Below are 19493 nucleotides of genomic sequence, written 5' to 3' on the forward strand. Positions count from 1 at the left end.
ACCTATGCGACCTTTTTTGTAATGGGCCAATTGGGAGGGGATACCTTTGTGGCGACTCCTGCGAGTTGTGCCATATCCCAGTAAATGATGTAGACCTCACAATTCGTTGCAACTCAGGGGTGCGTCTGTGGAATATGCATTCGATCGGTTTATGTAAGGGCGTTTGTGCATGGGAACAGACCTGTAGGTGGCTCAACAAATGGCGCGATGAAGTAGGATTAACGAGTCAAAACCTGTTGGCGCTATTCTCCGCCTTTTGCACATTTGAGGATTTAGCAGTTTTGCGTGCAATTTTTGTCGTTTCTTTTGTGGGAGGAGGCCGCTTTGGCAGAAGCCGTAGAATGACACCTTCCTTAAGGAGCTAACTGATCAGCAGATGAGGTAAAAAAAAAAAAAAAACAGTAGCTATAGCAATAGCAAAATAATCACAGTAATCACCCTGAGAGGCACAAAACTTAAGAGCATTCTTTTCATTTCACCATGTGACGGTTTTATAGGCATATGAGAATACATCCCATTTGTGTTATTTTTCCTCGCGCATTCTTATATTTATTCCGGCTTTATTCATATTATCTTCCCATTTTTTAACTTTTAACTTTTTTTTTTTTTTCTCCACTCCTTTTATGTTGTTGCGCCTGAGAAGGATGATTATTTCCCAGCTATAATGACAGCGAATGTAAAAAAAAGGGGAAAAAAAAAGATATCCGCATAGGAGGCGCCTTGCGCATAATGTAGCTGCGTAAGGAGGTATAAATATGTACATATGTTACATATGTGTTATGCCAAACTGGCACGGCATACGCTTATGCGAATGTATATGATAAACCCTGCGTATAGGTGAGAAAGGCACGAGCATATGTTTACGTCGCAGCCACCCCACAGTGGATTTGCCTACCTTGGACCGAGTCAACCAAGCGATCGTGTAAATTATTCCAAAGGCAGTAGTGCCAAAAAAAAAAAAAAAAAAAAAAAAATACTAAAAAAAAAAAAAAAAAAGCAAAGATACACAGCGAAAAGAAGCGCATATAAGTGTACATATATATATATGCACTTATATATGTACATAAACGTGAGCAGGAAAATCGCGTGAACAGTTCTTCCTCCAGAGAACTCCACAGATGATCCATCCGCCTGATTGGTCAAATAATTTGGCATATTTATTAGGCAATAATTTTCCACTGATTAATTTTTTTGTAGCAACACTTAGGAATATTTATTAGTAATGATAGGGGGACCATTCTTAGAAGCCAGGGAGTGAAGGAGAGAAAAAAATAAATAAAAAAGCAGCTTCACGGATGCGTTGGAGGGAGTACCTGGACGTGGCCTCTTTACATGTGATGACACAGCTGAGGGGGGAGGCTCCAGTCAGGGATAGCACTGTTCAGAAGCGCCCACCGCTGGGAAGCTCCCAGCCTGCAAAATGTTGCTTTAACGAGTCGCTTTCTCAGCAGAAGGTTTCATTCGGGCATTGCGCCTACAAACACGCACGTATTTTCGTGTGTCCCTTTTTTTTTTTGGTGGTCCCCCGTTTGCCCCATCAACCGCAGCCATTTTTTAAGAGACCGCTTGAGACTACTCCGTTGTAGTATCTGACGTAAAGGGTCTAGGCAGCACAAGGGGAAACAGATCAGGGACGGCAGAAAAGGCAAGAAAAAGAACAAGACCGCATAGGTGCCCCCAAGTTGGAGTAGTACTCCTCAGAACGAATCAACTTAGCAAAAATCGAATAACAAATGATGGAAATTAGCAAAGTGATGAAGTGATAAAAAATAAAAAGTGCAAAAAATTTATACGTTAGATAGCTACCTAACAATATGAATAATCAAATAGAAGAAGAAGCACCTGCAGAAGTGCGCTCAGGAAGGAATAATACCGGTGACAGTGGGGTAAAGGGAAGGAGTTATCACCCCTCTCACTATTCTCTTCAACCCCGTGGTGAGAATTTTAACGATAAATTTAAATTCGCACAAGAGGGGGAGAAAACAAATATGTCATTAAGTGCAAACGGGAGTCAAGTCACCACGAGCAGCAGTCACAACAACAGCTGCGAAAATGCGAATATGAATAGGAACACAAGTAGTAGTTCAAAAAATGTGGGAAACGCCTACCGTGGCGAACCAACCGGAGCGTGTGAAAGGAGTAACCAACAGTCTAATGCCCCTAATGGGGATCCAGTTAACCATCTAGGGGGTCACCCCAATTTAGGTGAACCAAGTGAGAGGGCGGAGGATAATCCCCCCCACGCGCAGTACCATCATTCAGGAAGTACCAATAGGAATGACCAAATGATGGACAGCAATAAAAATGGTCCAGTCAATGTTATATATAATTATACCAACCCAAGTGGACAACACGACAGGAATAACATTCGTAGTGACGTTCCCATGGGTGTGCATGTTCATAGTCAGCCGAATGAGGGGAATGTATACAGGACAACCACATGGCAGAGTAAACAGGGGAACAGTACAATTTCTCCTGCAAATGAGAATAACGCGGTTACTGCTCCGTGTAGTAATGATCAGCCGCTGTCTGCACAGAATGCTCAGCAGCTAAGTGCATCCAGCGCAGCAGAATCGGGGCACGTCATTCAAGCGGGTTCTAACTTAGCTAGCTACACTCGAAGTGATAACATATTGCATGGGGCAAATAACCCCCTGTGTAATACAAGTGATGCACAACGAAATGCTATGCACGTTAATTCGGTGAGAGGTGCCCCAAATGATAAAACCACTTTTGATAGGGCCAATGAAAGGACGTATCAAATCTATGGGAGTAGCCACGGCGGATCCCCCAATGCAGCATCTGCTGGTGTTCCTTCCAACAGTTTGGGCAGCCAGGCGGATAGTGGCCACGTTAGTCTGGTGCAGCAGGACGCGCGCGGCGTATGGGGCGGCGGGCCGCACAGTAATGCTACATATAGTAGTGCTGCGTATAGCAACGCTGCGTATAGCAACGCTGGGTATACTAACCCGCCATATAGTAATACTTCATATAGTAACTCTCCGTATAGTAACCCTCCATATAGCAATCCTCCATATAGTAATACCCCATATAGTAACCCCCCCTATAGTAATGCCCCCCTTAGCAGCACGAAGGAGCAGCACAGTGTGTACCAACCCAGCGGTAATTTGCCCACCGCTAATCAACCGAATACGCAGAACTTTCATGGCGCCCACGCAAGCAACGTTGGGAACCCGTTTGGCAGTGGACCATTCGGGAGTGCGTCATATGGAGGGAGTCCTGCCACAATTGCTAACCCAAGGGGGAGTGAAAAAAGGGAAGATCATCAAGATGGTGGGACGAACAGACAGAAGTATGAACAGTCAGATGAAGAATCAGTGGAAAGTTCAAGTTCCGAAAATTCAAGTGAAGACGAAAATGAGGTAACAGATAAAGGAGAAGAAATATACACGCTGATAAAAAAAACGATTAATCGTATAGACATGAACAAAATACCAAGACCTATAATAAACTATCAGGAGAAAAAAAAAAAAAAAAATTTAAAAGTATTCGAAACGTGTAAGTATATTTCCCCCCCGTCGTATTATCAACCGTACATATCGATCGACACGGGGAAAGCAGACCCCAGATTTTTGAAAAGCACCTTGTATCAGATTCCGTTATTTTCCGAGACGTTAAAGTTGTCTCAGATTCCCTTTGGAATTATAGTAAATCCTTTTGCATCCCTAAACGAGGGGGAAAAGGTAGACCAAATCGATATGAAGGATATCATTAACGATAAGGAAGAGAATGTAGAAATATTGAGGTGTCCAAAATGTCTAAGTTATTTGCATGCAACTATATTGGAGGATATTTCTAGCACAGTACAATGTGTCTTTTGCGACACGGATTTTCTGATCAATGAAAATGTACTGTTCGATATATACCAGTATAATGAGAAGATAGGACAGAGGGAGAGTAACCAGCATGGGAATTCTCTTTCCCCTTTGTTGAAGGGTAGTGTCGATATTATGATCCCCCCCATTTATTACCATAACGTTAATAAGTTTAAATTGACGTATACCTCTTTGAATAAAAATATTAACCAAACGGCGTCCATGATTACGAATAAGATTATGTCTCTAACGAAGCACATTTCTAGTTCGCTAGTTGCAGGTGATTCGAAAGGGGCTAATAAACCCACAACCGCGAATGCTTTTGGTGACGCAGCGGAGGCAACTTTTTTTTCAGGTGGTTATACCAATTATGGAGGCATGGGAGGTTACAACACGTATGAAAACCAAAGCGGTTACAACAATAATGGCGTAGTTAACAACCGAGTGGGCACTAACCCAGCCAATCACCCCTATGGGAATGATCAGCCTATGCAAAATTTGGATAACGTGACGGACAATGCGAATCTTACCCTGCATGATATGAAAAATTTGTTATTCGAAAAAAGTGGAGAACCGGATATCACCAAAATGAGAAGAAATTCTTTGCTGGCGAAGTACCCTCAGGTAAAGAATATGTTGTCGCCATATTTTGTCTTCGTTGTGGAGTGCTCCTATAATGCCATTTATAACAACATAACGTATACCATCCTGGAGGGCATTAGATACGCCGTGCAGAATGTGAAATGCCCTCGGACGAAAATTGCCATCATTACGTTTAACAGTTCGATTTATTTTTACCACTGCAAGAGGGGCGAGCAGGAAGGGGGGGGTAGCACCGGTCGGGGTGGTAGCAGCAAAAGTGGTAACCACCAGGTGATCGTGATGAGCGACGTGGATGACCCGTTTCTGCCCCTTCCGCTGGAGGACCTCTTCTTCGGGTGCGTCGAAGAGATAGACAAAATTAACACTTTAATAGATACGATCAAATCGGTGAGCACAACAATGCAGTCGTACGGATCCTGCGGAAACAGCGCACTGAAAGTTGCCATGGACATGCTGAAGGAGCGAAACGGGGTGGGTAGCATATGCATGTTCTACACCACGACCCCCAATTGTGGGTTAGGTTCCATTAAGGAACTGAAAAAGGACTTGCAAGAAAATTTTATGGAGGTGAAACAGAAAATATTTTACGATTCGCTACTTCTGGATTTATACGCATACAACATCAGTGTAGACATTTTCATCATTTCGTCAAATAATGTGCGTGTGTGTGTTCCGTCTCTACAATATGTTGCGCAAAACACGGGGGGCAAGATACTGTTTGTAGAAAATTTCCTATGGCAGAAGGATTACAAGGAGATATACATGAGCATAATGGACACACTAACGTCTGAAGATATTGGATACTGTTGTGAGTTGAAGTTAAGATATTCACACCACATGTCGGTGAAGAAGTTGTTCTGTTGTAACAACAATTTTAATTCTATTATCAGTGTCGACACGATTAGGATTCCCAAGATTCGCCATGACCAGACGTTTGCCTTTTTACTCAACTACTCGGACATATCAGAGAGCAAAAAACAAATTTATTTCCAGTGCGCTTGTATGTATACCAACCTGTGGGGTGATCGCTTTGTTCGTCTTCACACGACGCACATGAATTTGACCTCGTCCCTAAGTACCGTCTTTAGGTACACCGACGCAGAGGCCTTAATGAACATCCTCATTAAGCAGCTCTGCACCAACATCCTCCATAATGATAATTACTCCAAAATCATCATCGATAATTTGGCGGCCATTTTGTTCTCCTACCGGATAAATGTAAGTGCAACTCCCGGTGGGCACATGACAAGGTGCAAGTAAATATGCGCTGCAGTCAATGGGGCCATCGTGCCGCTTACCTCATGTCACTTTTCCTCTTCCCCCTCTTCAGTGCGCCTCATCGGCCCACTCGGGCCAGCTAATCCTCCCGGACACGCTAAAGTTACTTCCGCTCTTTACCTCCTCTCTTCTAAAACACAATGTCACGAAGAAGGAAATCTTACATGACCTCAAGGTGTACAGTTTGATAAAGCTCCTCTCCATGCCGATCATATCTTCCCTCTTGTACGTATACCCAGTAACGTATGTAATTCACATAAAGGGTAAAACGAACGAGATAGATTCGATGGATGTGGACGACGATCTGTTTATTCCCAAAACGATACCATCCAGTGCGGAGAAAATTTACTCCAATGGGATTTACCTGCTCGATGCCTGCACCCACTTTTACCTTTACTTTGGGTTTCACTCCGACGCAAATTTCGCCAAGGAGGTGAGTACCAAAATACGTGGCCTTGTGTGGCATTATGCAAACCGCATTGCGTAGCGCCGTTAAGCAGGAGTGTACCTACTTAGGGTTTACTTAACTCCTAGCGCGCGTCGCCACACCTACACCAACCATTTGTGTATTTTGTTTATTTCCCCCTTTTTGAAGATTGTTGGAGACACCCCGACGGAGAAAAACGCCCATGAACTGAACCTGACGGATACCCACAACGCACGTGAGTGTTAAAGTTTGATGAGCGCGACAAAATTGGTGAACCGCTCACGAGAGGAGTGCAAGAAGGATTTCATTTTTACCCGTCTTCCCTTTTTCTCTATTACGTCATCCTATGCTATGTTTGCTTTATTTATTTTATTTCATTTTATTTTTGCCCGGCTTTTGCAGAAAAAGTTCAGCGTATCATTAAGAACCTGACCAGGTTTCATCACTTCGACAAGTATGTCCCCCTGGTGATGGTTGCCCCCAAGTAAGTTCGACTCTAAATGGGATAAGCGGAATGGAGTGACTTCGAGGAACGAAACTGATCCCGTGGTGCGATGATACTTAACATGGAATGGGAAGCCACCATCACCCCCAAAAGGATGCACATATCCGTGCATAAAAATTAAAGCGTAAACGTAATTGCAAACTTTACACCCACTTGTAGGTCCAACCTTGAGGAACACCTCATATCTTTGTGCGTTGAAGACAAAGCCGACAAGGAATACAGCTACGTGAACTTCTTATGTTTTATTCACAAATTGGTTCACAAAAGGATTGATGAGTCGTGATGGTTCGCGAGTAGGCAGTTTATTCAGACATATGCAGCATCTCCAGAGGACGCTTTGATTTTCCGCCCTTCGGACCACCACACCAACCGGCTATTTGATGCGCTCCAAGAGGCACGTGCTAGCGCCGCGTTTGTACTGCTTATGTTTCTCTTACATTCCTCGTATATTCGGATTTGTGCCCATTTGAAACGCCTCCCATACGCGGACGCACGGCCAGTATTTAGATGCTCAAGCTGCGAGCATGTATGCATGAGCAGTCCCCCCCACTATATATTCGTTTTAATTTCGCCCTTTTTAATCCCCACCGGAAAATTTGTTTACTAATTTTCGCCTTTTTAAATATTCCTGTGATTTGTGAAGAAAATTGAACGCATCGCGTATGTGCGTGTGCGCATAAGCGCCCGTTTTACATGCGCATGTGAACATGCATACAAACGTGCACATATATATGCATATACGCACGTATGTATGTATGTCCTTATTAAGCCCATAACATTACCCCTCCCCTATGTATGATAAATTAAAAATTTTGTGAAGTATTGGAAAACTGATCCTGCGTGACGAACGACATATTATTAGAGTGCCCAGAAAAGGGCGATGTCCGTACGAAACGCAGTTTGCAGCGTGGTTGTGTTTAATTTTAAGCAAGTAGGACAACTAAGGTGAACACAACGCTGGGGTGAAAAAGGCGAATACTTGCAGATGGAATGAATGAACGGTTATTTATATTGCTGCCCAACTTTCTTCTTCCGGTTCCACTTTTTTTTCCCTTTTTTTTTTTTTTTTTTTTTTTTTTTTCCAAATTGTTGAGTTGTTCTGGGAAAATACATCGGTTCGTGAAAAAACGGTAAAAACTAACCTACCACCCACAGCAACATCAACTTCTCGAATAAGCAAAACAACCTATTTATTTTAAAACAAACTTTACTACTTTGCTAAAAAAGGAATGGAACTCCTTAAACAGAACAGGCGAAACGGATGAAAAATTGTATTTTTTCATTTTTCCAGCTAGCCAAAAAAAAAGCGCTGAAAAAAAAAAAAAAAAACAGCCATAATGCAGCAAAAATAAAACACAACTGGGAACACTTCAGCGAAGAGGAGAAAGAACTTTCCATACAATTGGCAAATCTTGAGAATAAATATCTGTGCCCTGGGCGGTCCAAATATGAAGTAAGAATTTGCAAAGTAGGAGTGAGAAAATACAGGTTTAACTATGCAGGTCGGTTTTCCCGTCCCTCGAATAAGTGAAAACAGGCCAATTATAGGAAAAAATGCAAAGCAGCTTATACATAAACCACGTAAAAACGCTTGTTGAAAATGTAAGTGACGATTATTTTAACTTTGACGATCTTATTGGAGAGGGGATACAATCAGGCAGTGGTGGAGCCGTGGGCACAGCTGGGGTTGCAAGCGGAACTCATGGTGGAGTGGCAACGGCGCACCAAAAGAAGGTGCACGAGGTTCACTCCAGCCTAAGCTCCAACTGCAGAATAATCAAAATAGAGGACGAAGAAGTTGAAATTGAAAAATGGAATGAAGTGAGGAACACCCCAATAAATGAATTCATAATAAACGCCCTGATTAACAAGTTTCACTTCAAGACATTTCTTCCCTGTCAAAGTTGTGTGTTGAATTATGCCCTGTTGAGCAAGAATGGATCGAATTCGCTTCTCAATGGAGACATATACATTGAAGTGCCAACGGGGTTGGGAAAAACATTATGCTATATTATAACCATACTGGATTATTTTTTATATAAAAAGGAGCAAACTGGGAAACTCTTCTGTCTTATATTAACAGCCACAGAAGAATTGGTAACTCAAATTTTGGGAGTTCTGAACAAGTTTGAAGTTAGCAACCTACGGTGTCAGGGGATAAATACCAACATGTTTCAAATGAACATTTATTTCGATGAGTTGATGGATAGTAGGGACACCTTTAAGGACACGAACATTCTCGTGACAACGACCAGCAAATTTGAAACCCTCTTCTACAGCAATGAGGAGCTTTTCAAGGACTTAAAATTTTTAGTTATTGATGAAGTGGATAAAATTATGTCCTTTAGTAAGTCCAACATTAACAGTTTAGTGAATTCCCTATCAGACATTGTCGAGAAGTACCAAATGGCAACTCATAATTTGTACAAGCCAAAGAATTTTCTTCAGAAAATTTTCGTTTCTGCGACCCTGTGTAAGGTGTCCGACAATCTCATGTCTCTAAATCTATACAGACCCATTTTTTTTTATTACATCGTTAATTATAAGAGAAACGAAGAGTTTTACTTGAGCACCAAGAAGAAGTACAGCAAGGTTTATGTAGTCCTCCGGCTGATCATGGATATACCGAGCAAGGGTAAGTTGAATCGTTGGGAGGGAAAGGTTTTTTTTTTTTTTTTTTTTTTTTTTTTTTTTGGAGTGCCATATGGCGGCCCCGCCCTGTCAGGGCACCCCTCTCCGTTTCCACCCCAACGCCCACGTAAAATTCCACTCCCACTTTACCCCCGCAGACAACCTGAGCATGCTCATCTTCTGCAACAGTGAGGAGTCGGCACACTTGCTTTATCGGTTCCTAACCGTGTACTTCAGCTACACCAACCAAGGCAGCTACGGGATTAAGGAGTACACCCGGAATTTATCCAACAAGAGGAAGAAAAAAATATTAAACGATTTTCTAACGCAGAAATTGCACATCCTGATATGCACAGACTCCATTTCTAGGGGACTCGACACCGTGAATGTAAACTACGTGGTGAACTACGACATGCCGAATCACTACAACGTGTTGACGCATAGGATTGGGAGGCTCTCCAGGTACGTCATCATACTTAGAGGTGGAACGAATGGGCTATGAATGCACCACCACCATTATCGTACTTTTCTCACCACAGGGGATGTCCCCTCAAATGACACCGAACATATGTGTTTGTATGTGTTCACCTGTTTTTGACATTCCATTATGACACCACCCCTTTGTGCAGACATAACAGCAAAAGAGGAACCGTGTACCATTTGATTCGGAAAAAAGAAAAAATGATAATGAACAAGTCAATCAGGCAGAGGCACCTCAAAGGAATCGAGAAAATGAAATTCAAAAAAGAAAAGCTCCAGGATATAAAGAGAGACATAAAGCATTTGAAGCCTCTTATCAAGGATATTATTGCCAAGGAGGAGGCGGAAGTTTTACGCAGACATAAATTTTATCCCTACGATGAGTTGGTGAAGCTGTGCGGGTTGGAGTGACAACATTTGCAGTGACTAACGTGTGGATGTTTTTTTTTTTTTTTTTTTTTGTTCAATTATGCGTCCTCTCCAATGGCAAACATAACGAGGTCGCCGCGATTGCGATGTCACGAATTGGGATGAAGTAGGCGTATGTAGAAATGTCTACCCACTTTAAGTACAAATGTAGGAAAACATTTTTTTTTTGTGTTTTACCCATTTTTTGCCCGTAATCGGCATGCGCGTGGACGGAGGAATAATATTTTTTCTGAGTCGCGCATGTTGGGGGGGTGTCCCTTATCACGCAGGAAAGGTCATCCCTTTGGGGGCCTTATTTGTCTGTTCCCCCGTGGTGCCCACCTGGGGGGATAGAAAGGGCGCGGAAAGAAGTCACCAATTTGTTTGCCCAAATTAGCGGGAAATTGCTCACCGTACGTTAAAAAAAAAAGGGGGGACCATTTGCTCGATCTGACCACTCTCTTTACGACGAGTTGATTAATCAGCAAAATGAAGGTAGATTAATTTTTTTTTTCTTTATTCGAAAAGGGGGAAACGCTTAATTTTTCGATAAAAAAAAAAAAAAAAAAAAAAAAAAAACGGAGTGCACATGGCGATGTGTACTTTTTTCTGCCTGTCAACCGTTGCAGAAGTAGAAAGTGTGCAAGAGAAAAATTCTACTTCTATACAACCAGTTGGAACAACAAATACATTATCTGTTTTTTTGCCCTTTTTATGTCTTTGTTGCACCTCTCCGTCTATACTTTTGTCTTTCATGGCACCATTTTTTTTATACACCCTTCTGCAACACGCTTCTCCGTTTCCGTCTCGCCAGCCCTTTAAATTGGGGAAAACATAAACGTTAAAAAAAAAAAAAAAAATCGGAACGGCTAAAGGTGCTTTAAATTAAGTTTAAAAAATTATAAAAATTAAAATTGGAAGTGTTGACATCAATTTGTGTAAATTTTTTTTTTTTTTACATCTTTTAAAAAACTCCGTTGTCAATATTTTTCCCTTTTCCTTTCTCTGCCGAAGCAGAATTGATGTGTGCATTTTTGTCTAAGTGAAAGAAGGTGGATTTTTCGGCAGCTTGCTCTGGGGGGAGAATCCTTCGCGCTGTAGAGTTGCTCACGCGTTGGTACGCACTGTCGTTTCAGTGTTGTCGTTAGACACTGGTCCGTACGCTTTTGTACTGTGGCCGCTTCTGCCCAGTGGAACATCACAATTGCCGCGTAAAAGCGCCATAACGTGCACTTTGTGCTACCCATTTGGCTATCCCCCCTTGGTGAACACCCTTTTTTACCCCAAGAAAAATGAAAAAGTTCCTCCTGGTTGGGCTGCTTTACCTGCTAAAGGAGCAGCTTCCCGTACACGCAGAAGAACACATCTGCGATTTCACGAAGGAGAAGTACCTCCTGGGGAAGAATGAAAAAGAATACTGTGTAGTGGAGGCCAAACCTTTCGACAGCGTAACATTTATATGTCCCAAAAAAATCGGAGCACAGTGCTTCCAAAATGTGAACACGTTAGACGATATAAGTAACGAAAAAATGGAAGCATCGAAGCTAGCCATAGATGAGCTGCTATACGGATCGACCCTGTATGGAGACACCCTCCTAATATCTCCTACGGTGAAGCAAAACACAACCTTCTACTGTTTTTGTAACTTACAAATGGAAGACGTGAAAAAGTTCCTAAAGAAGAGAAAATTGTCCAAGGAAAAGGAAAAGGAAAATGCGAAAAAGAAATCCGCTGTCAATGTGGACAATTTGGAAAATGCGGACGAAGACATGGAGGTGGTAGTGCCACAGAAGCAAGAAGATGAGAACCTAATGCGAGCATTATATAGGGTAAGAAAAATTGTGAATATAATAGAGCGTGAAAAGAACAAAGAGGAGGAAGGAGAGAAGCCAGAAAAAAAGCAAGCAGAGGAAGAGGAGGAAGAAGAACTCGTAGATGAGGAGGAGCAGGAAGAAGAGGATGAGAGTAAAATTGAAAAAATTATTACAAAGTATGGAGTAATGAAAGTTATTGTTTCTACGAATCATACAATTACTAAAGGGTGCGATTTCGGAAATAATGTAGTGAACTATTTTTCTAAACCCTACCCTGTTGAAAGGCATGGAGGCAGTAAGGTGTGCAGAATTGAGGCGAAGCCAGGGGAGTTTGTTGGATTCAAGTGCATATACGATAATAGGGGCACCGTCCAACCACATAACTGCTTTGATAAGGTTTTTTACGAGGGCAATGAAACCGATTTACAGACCCTCATGCCTGGTTATATATCATATGGAAACAAACGGAAGGGCAAGTACGCCTTTTATTTGAAGTTGCCCCACTTTGTGCAACACAGTTATACCATTCAGTGCAAGTGCAGGTCTACCGTGTCGGAGTATGATAACTACGTGTTCGAGCTGGCCGTGGAGGGAGGAGAAAGCGAAATTGTTGCCAAGTCCTTCCAGGAGTAGGCGATACCAGGGGTTGGTCAACGCGGCAGCATGTGGAAAACCACCTCAACGTTTGAGTGGGTTGTCTTTGTAATACCTACGTGGATGTCCTCGCGATTGATCATCCACCACTTCCATGCAAATGAATACTTCTTTTTTTTTTTTTTAATTCTGAAAAGTGTTAATTTTTCAAAATTAATTGTCCCCACGGAATATTTTCCGTACTGCGATGCGGGTGAAGAGGAGGTTCTCCCCTCTCCCCCCCAAAAAACAACAACACAATTTAAAAATTTCCCCTTTAAGGTGCAAATAAAAGGTTGGGATTGGTTGCGCGGTTACAAGTTGTGTCAACTTGGCAAGCACTCGGTAGACTCCCTCGTGTGTAGGGGGGGCTTTCTCCACGTCCACTTTAAATTTGTGAGCGATTTGGAGAAAGCTTCCTCTTACATGATACCGACATATGGGCAGCGCTGTGCCAATTTCTGTCTAATTGTGCAATCCTCCGCTTTTCACGTTTCGAAAAAATTACGATATCGCATGTAGATCCCTCCCCCCTCACTATTTTAGTATACGTGAGCCATTTCCTGGCGCGTAGTTAATTCTACAATTTTTTAAGGCAAAATTGGTGAAGCGCTAACTGAAAATTTTGAGTGGCTTGTTTGTAAGCGCTCAATTTCGGGGACGTTACAATTTTTTTAAAGAAGGATAGATCATTTTGTGCTTGCAAAATTTTGAAGCACCCAATATATATATATTTTTTTTTTTGCATGCGTTGTGCGTGTGGAGCGGTAGATTGTCTAATTTGATCATCTGGGAAGAACTAAAAATTTGGAGGCCTGGCGACGCGTCTGGCCAGATTTGTTCTTCCCGTTTGAGCCGTTCTTAGCGACGTTTCGAGCTATTTCGCTTCGCGTTTCTTGTGTGTCTGGCGATTTTTTCTATTTTGGGGTAGCCTGTTAAAAGGGATCCCAAAAAAAAATGAAATATATTTTTAACTTATTTTAATTTATTTTATTTTGTTCCACTTTATTTCACTTTATCCTTCCTCTATTTTGTGTACATCTTACTTTTTACACTTTAACGAATTTTTTTTTTTTTTTTTTTCTGCATCTACTGGAGTTCCAGCTAATACTGCAAAAAAAAGCGTAAAATGTCTGCAGCCACCAAGTGGTAATTTTTTTTTTTTTTGCTTCCATTTTGGGTTTGAATTTTTTATGGGAATTTACCGAATAGGCGCTAATGTGTAAGACGCAGATTAGGACTAGTCTTTCGTGTGAAATTTTTTTTTTCCACTCCTTTGGTGTTCACCTTAAAAGGAGACACACACGGATGAACAGAGTGAAGAGTCAGAAGGGGCCACGTCGAGCAACCATAAGAAGCAACACACGGTGAGAGCAAAAATGAGGATCTTTCAGGTGGTGCTGCTGTTGGTGGTGCCCTTCACGGTCAGCCACTTGTACAACTACGGAACGTTGAACTGCAGGAAGTGGAATGTTAGAAACTATTCTGAACAGGTAAAGTGGAGAATGCTTAACGGGGAAGACGGTGAGAATATTCTACCAAGTGGTAATTCACCAGATGGAAGAAATGATGAGCATAGTGTGAATGAACAAATCTCACGTCCAGTCCTAAGTAAACGGGTTGAGTTTATTGATAAGGAAACGGGGGAAAGTATACTTGTAGATTTGGAGCAGTTAGGTAGGAACAATTCTCATCATATCACGGATGGGGAATCCTCTTTGCGTGGCAGAAATATCACGGATGTGCCTGCTGAGGAAGAGACAGGAAAAATGTTGCAGGAAAATGGTAGGGGAGTAGAGGGAACTGCTTCAAGTTCGATGGAGAAAAAAACAGTTGATCCTGGAAGCGATGTGAGGGATCTTATACAACATAGAGAAGAAGAAAAGGAGGACGAATCGAAAAGAAGCATACAAGGTAATGCGGAGGAGGAACTAAAGAGCACACTAATTGACACAAAGGTAACCATGAAGGATAAAGGGTCGAACCTGCTTAGAAGTTTATTTAGCCAAATTAATTATGTGCAAAGTATTGGGGAACTGCTGAAAGTGACTGATGAAGGGGGGAGACAGTCCTTAGGAAGAAGCATCCTTTCAAAAGCAGAAAGGGAAAGGGAAAATGCTCCACCTGGTGACATTTGGGGGGGAAATAACCCAAAGGGTGAGACAAAGATGGACCTTCCCAACGGAACTAAGAACGATGAAATGATAAAAGGATATGCAAATGTACTGTTAAACGAAAGGAAGAACGTCTTGAAGACAAATGTTCGTAACTTTCTAAGCAGAGTTTTTAATCTAATCGTTCGCGAAAAGCTAATGACGCGCATGTGCCACGGGGGGGAGCAGCAGAATGGGGCGGACAAGTCGAAGGGTGTGGAGTGTGCTAAAAGGAAAACTGGAGACTGCAACGGGGGGAAGGCACCCACGCCGGGTGCATCCACTGATCCAAGCAGCAATCCAACTGTTGATCCAAGGGGCGATCCAGAGAACTGTGGCCTGCCCAAACTGAGTGCAACGAAGTTTTACCAATCGCAAGACCTTTACAACTACTACAATTCCCTCGAGGAAATGCTGAAAAGCAGAAGCATTCGCTGGAAAACAGATCGAGTATCAAGGTACTTCACCTTCTACCCGAGCAAAAAAATAAAAGACAACGTGGAAGATGTGATGGAGAATAAGATATTCATAGAATCCGTTAGAAGCATCTTATTCGACTCACATGAGAAGAAGGAACAAACTGTTTACACAAGTTTTGCCGTAGTTGTTGAGACGCTATTTTCCTTAATAAAGGAAGAGAAGGTAATTGCTGACATGCATTCTTATGTGAATTTATTTTTCCAAGATTTAGGCATTCTAAACGTGAAGGTGTTGAATTTTCTCAGAAACTCTTCAACCGAAAATTCTAATTTTTTGGGGCCCCTGGACGACCTATCCTTAGCAAACTTTGAATATATTTTGGCGAAGATATATTCTCGCTCCGTTTTGGCTAACATTTTAAGCACAAAAATGAACCATGCGGATTCTAAAAAATTGTCAAAGTTTCTCATGAGCAGGAACAACGATTTGAAGTTTACTTTTCTCGAGAAGGTGGAAATTGTGAACTCTGCGATTCCTAGTGAAGACGCTTCAGCCGTGGTGTTGAGAAATGAGGGGGATCAAGTGAATGTCCCCATCCCGGTGGCGGATGACACGTTGTGTAAATTTATTCCCATTAGGAAGAAGTAAGTCATTCCGCGCTAATTGACGGATGTCCAATCGTGCATGTGCAATGGTGCATATTCAGTGGTGCATGCCTCCTCCCATCTTTCATTTCTAACCATTCACTTCTCACCCCCTTAGACTACTGTACGAAAAACTGAGCCTCACGAGGAAAGTCGCCGAAGAAGTAATCCTGGATTACCTGTTCCGATTACTGATAAGGAAGGTGCATGAATATGTCTTGGAGTGACTTTCCAACTGGACAGAAGGAAGAAAGTGGAAGACCCCCAAATATATCAGCTGCTCACTGTCCGAATGGTACATATATCATACATGTGTGAGTGAATATATTGATCGCCCGAACGTTTTAGCCGTAATTTGGTTGCCCCCTTTTTGTTGCCCCAACTGTTTCCTCTTTTTTTCAAGTTTTTTTTTTTTTTTTTGTAAGAGAGGGGGGAAAGTTTGCGTGGTGCAAAAAGGAAGAGCGTACGGATGTCGGTGGGTTCTCCAGAGCCGGCCTGCGCTCCCATTTTTCGTGTCTATTTCGTTTGACTAGTTCTACCGCCCGTTATTACTTTGGAAAATTGCCAATTGTGCGATATCCGCCAAGTGTGTGTATTTTCTACTTGTGAATTTTTTCCTGTCTGCAACTCCCATTTTTCACAGATATGAAACTTTTTCCATTCCTATAAAAAGGCAGAGTGTGTATATCCACGTCTGCAGGTGAAACGCTGGATGGGTGCAACATTTGTGCATTTCAGTGCACTATTCGGGAAGGCAAAAGGGGGTGTTATACTTGGGGGGTTCGGCAATCAGTGCAAATTCGGGTTGACGAACGGGTGCAGTAGATGAAGGGGAAAAACTGAAATATGATGTCTTCATACTTTTCTAGATTTAGACGCGTTTGGAATGTTTTTCTTTTTTTTTTTTTTTTTTTTTGATTTGATTTGATTTTTTTTCTTTCCCCCTGTGTGTGGTTATCAGGCCAGCAGGGGGAGGACCCAGAAGGGCAATTCGCATATAGTCTATTATTTGCTTACGTGATTTTTGTAACTGTAATGTTATTTTCCGTTTGGTTTTTCTGTTCACTCAAAGGCGGTTGCAACTGTTCGCTGGTATACCACCGCGTGGACATAAACTTCGTTCTGTGACCACCTCCTGGACATGGTTTTAATTTATCTGCTCCTCTTGTCTTTCGTGAGTTATGCCAAATGTGACATCCCCGTTCACTGTTTGAGTAGACATGTGGAGGGGAAGTGGGAGATTACCTTGGGCCTCCTCAAGGGGGAAAGCGACGGCCCTTCGATTTCGGGACAGGACTACGAATACGACTACGAGTGTGGCTACCGCCGTCCGGACGATTCCGTTTACCATGGTGTAATATACATGCACATCTGTACGCGTGTGCTACGTTGAAGCAGTGATCGTCTAGTTATGCCCTTTCAATTTTAATGCAGCAACATATATTCTCCCTTTTTTTTTTTTTTTTTTTTGCGTATCTTCCCCCCTCGCAGAGGAACTGGACCCTGATCACCTGAAGGGACGTTTCGAGGAGAAAAAAAAACAAATTATCCTATTTAACACAGACAGGAGCATAAACATAATCGAAAATGGGGATATAAATCCTGAGTACAGTGGGTTCTGGAGGATCGTGTACGATGAGGGGTTATACATGGAGCTGTATAAGCAGAATGACGAGAAGGAGATTTATTTTTCCTTTTTCAAGTTTCAAAGAAGGAAGGACACGTCTTATAGTTACTGCAACAGGTTGATCATGGGGGTAGTGAATGTATATCAGCTTAATGGCAGTGAAGGAGGTTCTTCTTCGGGGGTTCCCAGGATAGACCATTTGTCAGATCAGAATGTAGAAGGAGAGAAGGGGCCCCCAATGGAGGATGTTTTTCTCGTCAAAATGGAGCATAAAGGAAAGAATGCGTTAAACCTCAAAAGGATTAATCTTTCCAAAGGGGGCTTCCATTTTATGGGATCAAAAGAAAGTGCACCGAAAAACGCAAACCATTCTATAGACTATTACAATGATAATTATACGCAGTTTGATTTCTTCACCATGAAGAGGTTTTGCTGGTATGGGAAGAAGGTGGGTACGCCTGATGAGCCTACGAACAAGATCCCCGTGGAGATCATTTCTCCTCTTGTGTTGGACCCAGACACCCACAACAAGAATTACGCCAATTTGAAGTTGAAGTGGGGAGGTGTCAATGGGGAGAAGACGAAGCAAGCGCATCACGAAGAGATAAATACCGACCAAACGATCACCCAATGGAGGGCCCTCCAAAAGCACACAAACAAATCACACAAAGGGGTAAAGCAGAACAGCATATTCAATACCTATCGTGAGAAGGAAGTCACCTTGGCACATTTTGACTGGACAAATGAAGCTGATGTGAGGAGGAGACTTAATGGGAACTGGGTTAAAGTTATCGACGAAGCGATAGACCAGAAGGAATGTGGGTCTTGTTACGCAAACTCAGCTGCGTTAATTATTAACAGTAGAGTGAGAATTAAATACAACTATATAAAAAACATCGACCTTCTATCCTTTAGCAACAAGCAGCTAGTCCTTTGCGACTTTTTCAACCAAGGATGTAATGGCGGCTACATTTATTTGTCCCTAAAATATGCGTATGAGAATTTTCTTTTTACAAATAAATGTTTTGTGAGGTACTCCTCTTTATATTTGAATAAGGACAAGAAGAATAGCTCGCTGTGTGATCGGTTTGATACGTTTAAGAGTTTTTTGAAGGAGGGTAACGGGGGGAACTGCCCAACTGCGCAGGTAGGGCCACCGCACAGACAAACCAAGCTAGTACGGCAGCACGAGTCTTTCAGGGGGAGTGAGGAAATGGATAAATCCTCTACCCAAGGTGAACATCACAAAGGGGGAATTTTTCACAACGGGGAAAATAAACATACTGAGCGTCAAATGCACTATGTGCGTGATGTGCACGGTGGGGAAAACCTCCCCAGGGACGACGAGCTAAAAGAGGGCTACCTCCCAGTCGATGCCACCGTGAGGGATGCCAGCGAAGTGGACGTACTAAATCTACACGAGTGTGACGCGAAAGTCAAAGTGACAAAGTTTGAGTACCTAGATATAGAGGACGAAGAGGATTTAAAAAAGTACCTATATCATAATGGCCCCGTAGCAGCAGCAATTGAGCCTTCAAAAAATTTTCCTTCTTACAAGGAAGGCATTCTAACAGGGAAGTTTATAAAAATGTCCGATGGGGGGGAGTCCAATGCGTATGTATGGAACAAGGTCGACCATGCTGTAGTTATAGTTGGGTGGGGAGAAGACACAGTTGAAAATTTGAAAAAAAAAAAAAAAAAAATTCACCATTATTCAGGTCATCTGGACGCTTATTCTAGTGGAAAGGGGGGCTACACCTCAGGTAAAGTCGTTAAGTACTGGAAAATTCTGAACAGCTGGGGGACCAGCTGGGGGTACGACGGCTACTTTTACATTTTGCGCGATGAGAATTACTTCAGCATAAAGTCCTACCTGCTCGCGTGCGACGTGAGTTTGTTCATCAAGGGGGGGGATTAGATGGTGACGCAAGGGTGACGCCATGACAACGGGATGGTAATGTGAGGGTATAGTCAGGGCAAGCTCTCACACGCTCCGCGCTTGTGCGGGGGCCCTTTCGCCAAAAGTTACGCGCT

At 42.5% G+C, this 19493-nt stretch overlaps 5 protein-coding genes across 5 annotated transcripts; all 5 read left to right on the plus strand.

The window, feature by feature from the left end:
- Positions 1–1814: 1814 nt before the first annotated feature.
- Positions 1815–6932, plus strand: PCOAH_00005980 (Uncharacterized protein; the record flags this gene model as incomplete). The annotated part of the gene is made up of 5 exons (XM_020057409.1): positions 1815–5657; positions 5770–6150; positions 6313–6379; positions 6547–6628; positions 6809–6932. 5 exons carry the CDS (start codon positions 1815–1817, stop codon positions 6930–6932), a joined length of 4497 nt encoding a protein of 1498 aa, XP_019912900.1.
- A 1271-nt stretch (positions 6933–8203) lies between these two features.
- Positions 8204–10171, plus strand: PCOAH_00005990 (ATP-dependent RNA helicase; the record flags this gene model as incomplete). The annotated part of the gene is made up of 3 exons (XM_020057410.1): positions 8204–9284; positions 9439–9742; positions 9910–10171. 3 exons carry the CDS (start codon positions 8204–8206, stop codon positions 10169–10171), a joined length of 1647 nt encoding a protein of 548 aa, XP_019912793.1.
- A 1289-nt stretch (positions 10172–11460) lies between these two features.
- Positions 11461–12615, plus strand: PCOAH_00006000 (hypothetical protein; the record flags this gene model as incomplete). Its single annotated transcript, XM_020057411.1, has 1 exon — positions 11461–12615. One exon carries the CDS (start codon positions 11461–11463, stop codon positions 12613–12615), a length of 1155 nt encoding a protein of 384 aa, XP_019912931.1.
- Positions 12616–13994: 1379 nt separating this feature from the next.
- PCOAH_00006010 (Uncharacterized protein) lies at positions 13995–16059 on the plus strand (the record flags this gene model as incomplete). Its single annotated transcript, XM_020057412.1, has 2 exons — positions 13995–15832; positions 15951–16059. 2 exons carry the CDS (start codon positions 13995–13997, stop codon positions 16057–16059), a joined length of 1947 nt encoding a protein of 648 aa, XP_019912863.1.
- Positions 16060–16973: 914 nt separating this feature from the next.
- On the plus strand, positions 16974–19377 carry PCOAH_00006020 (Protease; the record flags this gene model as incomplete). Its single annotated transcript, XM_020057413.1, has 2 exons — positions 16974–17184; positions 17324–19377. 2 exons carry the CDS (start codon positions 16974–16976, stop codon positions 19375–19377), a joined length of 2265 nt encoding a protein of 754 aa, XP_019912882.1.
- Positions 19378–19493: the final 116 nt, after the last annotated feature.

This window comes from Plasmodium coatneyi, chromosome 3 (genome assembly GCF_001680005.1).
Source record: "Plasmodium coatneyi strain Hackeri chromosome 3, complete sequence".
Lineage (NCBI taxonomy): Eukaryota > Apicomplexa > Aconoidasida > Haemosporida > Plasmodiidae > Plasmodium > Plasmodium coatneyi.